At 50.0% G+C, this 10,271-nt stretch overlaps 1 protein-coding gene across 5 annotated transcripts in view; it reads left to right on the plus strand.

Moving 5' to 3' along the window:
* Nucleotides 1-9,122, plus strand: part of OS9 (OS9 endoplasmic reticulum lectin) — a 28,077-nt gene extending 18,955 nt beyond the window's left edge. The window contains exons 6-15 of one of the 5 annotated variants that reach the window (XM_008003829.3): nt 3,010-3,220; nt 3,332-3,436; nt 3,650-3,750; nt 3,931-3,982; nt 5,080-5,168; nt 5,362-5,640; nt 6,535-6,724; nt 7,638-7,802; nt 7,945-8,057; nt 8,338-9,122. In XM_008003829.3, coding sequence (XP_008002020.1) covers nt 3,010-3,220; nt 3,332-3,436; nt 3,650-3,750; nt 3,931-3,982; nt 5,080-5,168; nt 5,362-5,640; nt 6,535-6,724; nt 7,638-7,802; nt 7,945-8,057; nt 8,338-8,463 — 1,431 coding nt within the window. In that variant the 3' untranslated portion in view covers nt 8,464-9,122. Of the gene's footprint in view, nt 1-3,009; nt 3,221-3,331; nt 3,751-3,930; nt 3,983-5,079; nt 5,169-5,361; nt 5,641-6,534; nt 6,725-7,637; nt 7,803-7,944; nt 8,058-8,337 lie in introns of all 5 variants that reach the window. The other 4 variants (XM_008003830.3, XM_008003831.3, XM_008003828.3 and 1 more) reach the window with 4 other exon arrangements.
* The last annotated feature ends 1,149 nt before the right edge of the window (nt 9,123-10,271 follow it).

Genomic DNA, 10,271 nt, shown 5'->3' on the forward strand with positions numbered 1-10,271 from the left:
CATGAAGCCTCTAGTGTCTTCTCAGAGGGCAGTCTTGGCCCTGCACACAGCCACACTAGATGACAGTGGTTTCAGCAGGCTCTTTCTGACTGTTTCTTTCATGAATTTGTTAAGCCATCTGCCTCTGCTGGTATCACCCCCAGCTGTTAGGCTCCACTCATTGCCAACTAATTGCTTTATTGTTTTTGACATGTGGGGCATAAGTTGTTCCATAGTTTAGTCCAGTTAATTGTGGGCCCCTTTGTCAGGCTAGTTTTTGAGGGCAATATGTAGGTTTGTTGTGACTCCAGGACGGCTCTCAGTTGCCCTTTCCCTGGTTCTCTCTGTTAAACTAGCTGTCCCAAGGTTTAGCCTGTTGCTATCACAGAGCAATCAGCCTCCTTTTAATTGCCTCCTGCCAAAATCTCTACATTTTTGAAGTGCCTGTAAGCTTGAATTTCCCCATACTCTGTTTCATATTAAGTCAGGTCCTTTGGAGAATGTTAGAGCTGTGTGTTCTTATGGACTGCCTCTCCCGCTGGGCAAAATCTCCCAGGGCCTGCTCTGGAGTTGGGGTCAGGAACAATGGCTTGCTTCCCTTGGAAGGACATTCCTGTTTTATGAGCAGGGAGCTAGGCATGGATGACAGCCTCTACTCTCTAAGTTTGCATCTCCTTTTGTGAACCCTCCACTCTCTGAGCAAGCTTCAGTGAGGGCAATCAGGGCCCTGATACTCTTGTCCCACTGCACTTGAAGTAAAGCCTCTGCCCTGTGGGTGGGGCTGGGTGGAGGAAGGGAGCCCTTGATCTTTTTTAGGAATTTAGTTGCTGTACCTTGGAGCTCGTGGCCCTCCTGGTAAAACACCATATACCATATCTCATGACTGGTTGTTAAGAGAATAGGAAGTCCCTCCCCGCCCTCCACCGCCCTGCCCCACCTTTTTTTTTTTTTTTTTAAACTACACTCACCTCCTGGAGTGGAGCTTTTGTCAAACTGAGCTATTGGGTGGGGTTGTAGTAACTCCAGATAGAAATTCCTGCCCTCCACCCCATGGCTTTTGTGGAGGGAGCAGGTCATGGCTCAAGTGCTGCAAATTCTCACTATTCAAGATTTAGTAGCTGGGCATGGTGGCTAACACCTGTAATTCCAGCACTTTGGGTGGGAGGATTGCTTGAGCCCAGGAGTTTGAGAAAGCCTGGACAACACAGCGGGACCTTGTCTCTACAAAAAATTTTTAAAAATTAGTTGGATATGGTGGCACACACCTGTAGTTCTACCTTGGGAGGTTGAAGTGGGAAGATTGCTTGAACCTAGGAGGTTGAGGATTCAGTGAGCTGTGATCTTGCCACTGCACTCCAGCCTGGGTGGCACAGTGAGACCCTGTCTGAAAAAAAGATAGATTTAGTAGATTTTCTTGAGTAAACATTTCCTCATTTGTTATATGTCCTTAGGAAAATTTCCAAAGAGTTTAAATGCTTTGTGTTTTTTGTTTGTTTATATTGAGACAGAGTTTTGCTCTTGTTGCCCAGGCTGGAGTGCAATGGCACGATCTCAGCTCACCACAACCTCCGCCTCCCAGGTTTAAGCGGTTCTCCTGCCTCAGCCTCCCAAGTAGCTGGGATTACAGGCATGCGCCACGAGGCCGGCTAATTTTGTATTTTTAGTAGAGATGGGATTTCTCCACGTTGGTCAGGCTGGTCTCAAATTCCTGACCTCAGGTGATCTGCCTGCCTCGGCCTCCCAAAGTGCTGGGATTACAGGTGTGAGCCACTGCGCCTGGCCATGCTTTGTGTTTTTAAATTTTCATCAGTTATGGAGTTTCCCTGTGGAGTGTGCGAAGTCCCTCATGCTGCCATTTCAGAAGTAGGACCTCTCCCAATTTTTGTTTGTTTTTGAGACAAGGTCTTTCCACACAGGTTGGAGTACAGTGGCATGATCTTGGCTCACTGTAACTTTGATCTTCTTAACGGAAGATCCCTTAAGTCTCAGTCTCCCAAATAACTGAGACTACAGGTGCACACCACCACACATAGCTAATTTTTAAAAATTTTTTGTGGAGATGAGTCTCACTATGTTGCCAAGGCTGGTCTTGAATTTTTGGCATCAAGCCATCCTCCTTCCTTGGCCTCCCAAAGTGTTGGGATTACAGTTGTGAACCACCAGCCTGTCTTACTTTTAATAGTTATTTTAGAAATTAGAATATTGCATGCTTAATTTATCAAAGGCCAATCAATATCTTTACCCTCTTTCTGAATGATATAAGAATCTTAGAATTGTTTGAAGTTTTTAACCATATACACATATATAAAAAATACATATTTATACACAAATATAAATACACTTTAAAAAATAATACAGGCCAGGCCTCATGGCTCATGTCTGTAATCCCAGCACTTTGGGAGGCTAAGGCGGGTGGATCACCTGAGGTCAGGAGTTCAAGACCAGCTGGGCCAACACAGTGAAACCCCATCTCTACAAAAATACAAAAATTAGCCAGGTATGATGGCGGGTGCCTGTAATCCCAGCTACTTGAGAGACTGAGGCTGGAGAATCGTTTGAATCCAGGAGGCGGAGGTTGCAGTGAGCCAAGATCATGCCATTGCACTCCAGCCTGGGTGACAGAGCGAGAATCCATCTCAATAATAATAATACATATATAAAGCAAATATAAGTGTGTATATATATACACGCACACAATATTTGTACAAAATAAGAATATGAAACACAAATTGGTTACCTACAGTTAAACTGCCTGAGTTCAGTTCCTGTTTTTACCACTTAAAAGCTGGTCAACCTGAACAAGTGCCTTAACTTCATCATACCTGTTTCTTGAGGCACGAAGTTGAGATACCAATACCCCTTCACTGGGTCTTTGTGATAATTAAGTGAGCGAATTTATGTAAAGTGCCATATGCACAGTGTATGCACAATGCTTGACAGATAATCAGTGCTTAGTAAAGACACCTGCTCTAAGAACTAAAGCAAGTTATTGTTGGTGATTAAGTGTATTCACCCTTTCTGTCCTGGCAGTTCCTCTGTGACGAGGGTGCAGGTATTTCTGGGGACTACATCGATCGCGTGGACGAGCCCTTGTCCTGCTCTTATGTGCTGACCATTCGCACTCCTCGGCTCTGCCCCCACCCTCTTCTCCGGCCCCCACCCAGTGCTGCACCCCAGGCCATCCTCTGTCACCCTTCCCTGCAGCCTGAGGAGTACATGGCCTACGTTGAGAGGCAAGCAGGTGAGTAATTAGAGAAGGAGGAGAAGATAACGGGGGTAGGGGGCGGCAAAAGATCAAGTATTGAATAGCCAGAGGAATGTGTTCCTGGCCTGCTTGCCTGCTGTTTCTCAGTAGACTCAAAGCAGTATGGAGATAAAATCATAGAGGAGCTGCAAGATCTGGGCCCCCAAGTGTGGAGTGAGACCAAGTCTGGGGTGGCACCCCAAAAGATGGCAGGTAGGACCTTGTTTCACCTGTTCCATGAAACTCGCTTTCATATTTTCCCTTCCCCTGATCTTACTGTCCTGACTGACTGGTGGGGTGGAGTGGGAGAGTACCATGGGCCCTCATCCCTTGGTGATAGAGGAGGGGAAGGGACCTCATCCTATTTGCTCCTTTCTGTCTCACCCCTCCTGTCAGATCAATGTCTCCCTGTTCTCTGTACCCTAGGTGCGAGCCTGACCAAGGATGACAGTAAGGACTCAGATTTCTGGAAGATGCTTAATGAACCAGAGGACCAGGCCCCGGGAGGGGAGGAGATGCAGGCTGAGGTAAGACCAGCTGCCTCAGAGGAGCGGGATGGAAATGGGAAGGGTCACTGTAGCTGGGGTCGTTGTGAGGTGACCTACATCTACCTAGGGATGCAAGGATATCCCCAGAACCTTTGCCTTCATAGTATGGAGGGCATGAACAGGCTTTCATACTTGGCTCTTTCCTTTTCTCCTTGTCAGGAGCAGGACCCAAGCCCTGAGGCAACAGATTCAGCTCCAGGTGCTCCCAATGGTGAGTGAACCTTCCATGTCTCCTTTACCATATATATTTTAGGATTGGCAGGGATAGAGATGGAAGGGAGAGCTAAGCACTGGGAGGGAGATTGAGTAGCCAGGCCAGCAGCAAATTCATTTTTACAGGAGTTAATACTCTTTGTAGACAGCACTGCTATTTTAGCAAGGTGGCAGAACACAGTAGCTCCACCACTTGGTGACTTTGTAATTCACTTAACCTCAATTTTCTTACCCATAAAATGAGGGTAATAACCCCTACCCTAAAGAGTTGCACGGGATTAAATGAGAATGCATCCATAATTCATAGTAGAAGGCCTGGAATTGAATAAACTAAATGGTTAATATTTGTGGAAAGAGGAGAAGGGTTCCAGGGAAGATAAGTCCTTAGCCCCAGGATCTCCTCTGTAGTCCTAAAAGCCTGAGTGACTGCCAGAAGGGCCTCAGAAGTGCATGGAAGAGTGGGGACTTAGCAGCTTGTTGGCATCCATCTCTCCTACCGGAGTGTCCACCTTAGAACAGTGCTCTCTTCAGACGAATGTTTGCCCTTGTCTCACTATTTAACAGGTAAACCCTAGAGGCAGGGACTGTGTCCTTCCTTGGTCTCTCATTACCTGTCCTTAGGAATCCAAAGAGCATTTAGGAGTGCAGTAGCGCACACCTGTAATGGTAGTTACTTGGAAGGCTGATGCAGGAAGATTGCTTGAGCCCAGGAATTCAAGATCAGCTTGGGCAACATAGTAACACTCCATGTTGAAAAAGAGCCGGGTGCGATGGCTCATGCCTGTAATCCCAGCACTTTGGGAGGCTGAGGCAGGTCAAGAGTTCGAGACAAACCTGGCCAACATAGTGAAACCCCATCTCCACTAAAAATACAAAAATTAGCTGGGCGTGGTGGCAGGCGCCTGTAATTCCAGCTACTTGGGAGGCTGAGGCAGTAGAATCGCTTGAACCCGGGTGGCAAAGGTTGCAGCGAGCAGAGATTGCACCACTGTGCTCCAGCTTGGGTGACAGTGCAAGTGTCCGTCTCAAAAAAAAAAAAAAAAAAAAAATTAAACACAATAGAACTGGTTCATGATTATTACTCTTTCATCTCAGATTTTCAGAACAACGTGCAGGTCAAAGTCATTCGAAGCCCTGCAGATTTGATTCGATTCATAGAGGAGCTGAAAGGTGGAACAAAAAAGGTATAGGCCATGCTCAGGGAATGGGTAGAACCCACCTCCCAACTGCGAGCATTTGAAAAACTACGCTGACCTGGGACTCAACTCCTGGGTCCCCCAGTACCACACACCTGCTGCCATTTGTCTGCCCCCCACCATATGTCTCTGTTGAAACTCCAACTGTCTACCTCTTTCTCCCCACTCCCTACCCACCCAGGGGAAGCCAAATATAGGCCAAGAGCAGCCTGTGGATGATGCTGCAGAAGTCCCTCAGAGGGAACCAGAGGAGAAGGAAAGGGGTGATCCAGAACGGCAGAGAGAAATGGAAGAAGAGGAGGACGAGGATCAGGATGAGGATGAAGATGAGGATGAACAGCAGTTACTGGGAGAATTTGAGAAGGAACTGGAAGGGATCCTGCTTCCGTCAGACCGAGACCGGCTCCGTTCGGAGGTGAAGGCTGGCATGGAGCGGGAACTGGAGAACATCATCCAGGAGGCAAGCCCAGCTCCTCCTCCTGTTAATTCCACAGCCACCTGGTCCCATGAAGCAGGACAGGCTGAGGGAGTAAAAGAAACAGAGAGCACAGCACAGGGCAAGGACGGGGCACTTGGAAATGATAGCTGTTTCCCTAATTAATCGGGGCTATTGGGGAAGGGGGACCAGAGAGAGGCACAAGACTTAAATATCAGACTCTGGCCGGGCACAGTGGCTCACACTGTAATCCCAGCACTTTGGGAGGCCGAGGCGAGTGGATCACCTGAGGTCAGGAGTTCAAGACCAGCCTGGCCAACATGGTGAAACCCTCTCTACTAAAAATGCAAAAAACTTAGCCAGGCATGGCAATGGGCACCTGTAATCCCAGCTCCTTGGAAGGCTGAGGCAAGAGAATCTCTTGAACCCCGGAGGCAGAGGTTGCAGTGAGCCAAGATGGCACCACTGTACTCCAGCCTGGGTGATGAGCAAAACTCCATTTCTTTTTTTTTTTTTTTTTTTTTTTTTTTTTTGAGACGGAGTCTCGCTCTGTCATCCAGGCTGGAGTGCAGTGGCCGGATCTCGGCTCACTGCAAGCTCCGCCTCCCGGGTTCACGCCATTCTCCTGCCTCAGCCTCCCGAGTAGCTGGGACTACAGGCGCCCGCCACCTCGCCTGGCTAGTTTTTTGTATTTTTTAGTAGAGACGGGGTTTCACCGTTTTAGCCAGGATGGTCTCGATCTCCTGACCTCGTGATCCGCCCGTCTCAGCCTCCCAAAGTGCTGGGATTACAGGCTTGAGCCACCGCGCCCGGCGCAAAACTCCATTTCAAAATATCAGGCTCTCCTACACAGCCCAGCCTGCTGGCTGCCTCCACGCCCCAGACCCTTGACTCACTCTCTTCTCTTGGGTATTCCAGACAGAGAAGGAGCTGGACCCAGATGGACTGAAGAAGGAGTCAGAGCGGGATCGGGCCATGCTGGCTCTGACATCCACTCTCAACAAACTCATCAAAAGACTGGAGGAAAAACAGAGTCCAGAGCTGGTGAAGAAGCACAAGAAAAAGAGGGTTGTCCCCAAAAAACCTCCTCCATCACCCCAACCTACAGGTGAGAGCAGTCAGACAAGAAGGAGTAGCCCGGTCCGTTGTTTTCATCCCTCAGCTGGTCCTATTCCCAGAGGGGACCCTGTTCCTTCCCTTCTGAGGGTGCTCATTCTCTCCCCACTTTCTGGAACACTATCCTCACTTGCGCCTGCTTCCCATCACCATCATCCCTTTGCGTGCTTACCTCCTATTCATCCCTCTGGGAAGCAGCTTTTAGAGCATGTCTGCTTGTTTTCTGGTTTGCTCCTGTACACCCAGTACCTAGCACTCTGCCTGGCACACAATGGATGATCAGTAGGTAGTAACTGAATGCTTGCGAGTCTATATGTGAAAACCACACATCTATGAAGGATGCAACCTGTCAACATTTAGGACTTTGCACCAAGAGAGTCCCCAGCTGTCAGGGCATGAATAGGAGAGCCCAGCCCCACATGAGCCAATAGCCTGGATAGACTTTAAATTATATCTTCTTCTTGCATCCCCTTGTGTCCATTTCATAGGGTCCTATGGGTGTGGACATCAGATGTTCCAAACGAAATGTTCCAGTTTCAAACCCTCCATCCCATTCTCCCTATAAACATTGAAATGTCTTTAAAGTCCTAACATATGGAGGAGGAGACCACACTTTTCCAACCTGCTTCTGCAGACAAAACTTTGTTGGTGCAGGTGGCCTGATTTTGGCTTCAGAAAACATTTGTTTTCCTATAGGTGATGGGCAGAATTATTGGGTAGGGTGGGAAGACGGAAGGCAGCAATTGGTGGAGGGAGCTCTATAGGCTGAATTGGGAGTGGGGGCACACATTTTTTTGAGCCCTGGCTCATACACATGTTGAGATGGAATAGCTGCCAAAGCTGCCACCCCTAACCCTGGAGTCATGCCTCTGCTTTGTGTTTCCCTGTGTGTCTCCCCCTCTAAGAGGAGGATCCTGAGCACAGAGTCCGGGTCCGGGTCACCAAGCTCCGTCTCGGAGGCCCTAATCAGGATCTGACTGTCCTCGAGATGAAACGGGAAAACCCACAGCTGAAACAAATCGAGGGGCTGGTGAAGGAGCTGCTGGAGAGGGAGGGACTCACAGCTGCAGGTGGGCCCTGGAGGGCGGCTGGACCCAGCACTGTCGGAAGGGCAAGCTGCCGGAAGTGGAGGGGCTGGGACCAGTGGGGCAGGGGGCCTGCCCTGAGGCTCCCAGCCATCCTCTCCTCTCACTGCATACTGCTCCTTTCCAGGGAAAATTGAGATCAAAATTGTCCGCCCATGGGCTGAAGGAACTGAAGAGGGTGCACGCTGGTTGACTGATGAGGACACAAGAAACCTCAAGGAGATCTTCTTCAATATCTTGGTGAGAGGCTTCTACCCCCAAGTCCTGGCCCCCAGGCCTCCTGTCCCCAGCCCGCCTGGAGTGGAGGTGTGGGCCTGCCCCAGCCATGCCATTGCTGAGCTTCCATTTCCTGATCTGTAAGACAAGGCTAGGGTTCCAGTGATTCAGAGTGCTGCCATGCAGGAAGAGCCTCTCAGGACATGGGTGTCCTCATTCCCTGCCTTCCCCCAGCTGCCTGGCCCAGGACTTCCTTGGGCTCAACAGCGAGTAGCTCCAGCCCACCTCTACCCTCTCCCACCAGGTGCCAGGAGCTGAAGAGGCCCAGAAGGAACGCCAGCGGCAGAAAGAGCTGGAGAGCAATTACCGCCGAGTGTGGGGCTCTCAAGGTGGGGAGGGCACAGGGGACCTGGACGAATTTGACTTCTGAGACCAACACTGCACTTGACCCTTCATAGAATCCAGAGTCTTCCTGGACTGGCCTGCCTCCTCCCCACCTCCCCACCCTGGGACCCCTGAGGGCCAAACAGCAGAGTGGAGCTGAGCTGTGGACCTCTCGGGCAATTCTGTGGGTGTGGGGGCCCTGGGTGAATGCTGCCACCCCAGCTGGCAGCCACCTTGAGAGCTCACCCAGCCTGTGATGTTTGCTCTCCTGAGCTTTCGCTCAATCCTCTTCCTCTTCCTCTGTGGCTTTTCTTGTTATTGTACCCTAACGATAGGATATTCCCTGCTCCCTACCTGGAGATTCGGTAGGATCTTTTGAGTGGAGGTGGGTAGAGAGAGCAAGGAGGGCAGGACACTTGGCAGGCACTGAGCAAGCAGGCCTCCACCTGCCCTTAGTGCTGTTTGGAGTTGCTTTACCCCCTTCTCTTGAATTGCCTTGAATTGCCTTGAGATGTCCTTCTCCCTTTCCCTGCCCACCCTGTCCCCTACAATTTGTGCTTCTGAGTTGAGGAGCCTTCACCTCTGTTGCTGAGGAAATGGGAGAATGCTGCCCATCACCTCCAGCACAATCCCAGTGAAAAAGGTGTGAAGCATCCACCATGTTCTTGAACAATCAGGTTTCTAAATAAAGAACTGGACCATCAATCTGTCAACCTTTTTTGTGGGGTGGGGGTTCCAGCAGGGAGGAGGCTCAGTGTTCTTTTCAGATCATGCTCTGATTCTGTTCTTTGCTCCCCACTCCCCAGGTACTATAAACGGGGGCTGGGGTATGCAGGAAGAGACCAGAGTGGCTAAATGAAGCCTGGCCTGGCAAGGATTGAAAGAAGCACTTGCAGTACTGTCATCTTCTTTTTCTCATCTGTCTATTTCTGTTCCTTCCCTTCTCTTGCACCAAGTCTTTCCCTATCATTTCCCCCTTTATACCCTGAAAGCCAAAATGCACACCATGGAGTTCCCCACAGCGGGGATCTTCCTTCTGCTGCGGTCTCGCCCACAGCATGCTCCAGATTCCATTTGTCACCCACACCCCTACCCACCTGTCCTTTCAACATTTCCCAAAAAGACCTCCACCTTTGGGCATGCCCAGAGAGAGGGCTGCTGCCCACACATGCCAGTTTCTTAGTGTGCCAAGGGTATGTGGGCCTGGTGTCTCCCTTTCTTCTTCACTACCAAGTGCAAGCATGGGTCCCCCAACATGCCTCCTCCCAGTGTGGAGGACTCTTGATTTTTTTTTTCTTTCTTTTATTGAGACAAGAGTCTTGCTCTGTTGCCCAGGCCGGAGTGCAGTGGCCCGATCTCGGCTCACTGCAACCTCTGCCTCCCAGGTTCAAGCAATTCTGCCTCAGCCTCCCAGTGACTGGGATTAAAGGCATGCACCACCATGCTCTGCTAATTTTGCTCTGAGGTGAACGGCCTTTCTGCTGAAGGCTCCCCCCGGGCTCACAGGATAAGAAAAGGGATAGAGGAGCCAGGCACGGTGGCTCACCCCTGTAATCCTAGTACTTTGGGAGGCTGAGGTGGGAGGATCACTTGAGGCCAGGAGTTCGAGACCAGCCTGGCCAACATGGTAAAACCCCATCTCTAATAAAAATACAAAAAATTAACTGAGTGTGGTGGCGGATGCCCATAATCCCAGCTACACGGGAGGCTGAGGCAGGAGAATCGCTTGAACCCTGGAGGCGGAGGTTGCGGTGAGCTGAGATTACGCCACTGCACTCCAACCTGGGCGACACTGTGAAACTGTCTCAGAAAAAAAAAAGGATAGAGGGCCCGGAACTCCCACATGTCTGTAAA

Source organism: Chlorocebus sabaeus, chromosome 11 (assembly GCF_047675955.1).
Source record: "Chlorocebus sabaeus isolate Y175 chromosome 11, mChlSab1.0.hap1, whole genome shotgun sequence".
NCBI classification, from domain to species: domain Eukaryota; kingdom Metazoa; phylum Chordata; class Mammalia; order Primates; family Cercopithecidae; genus Chlorocebus; species Chlorocebus sabaeus.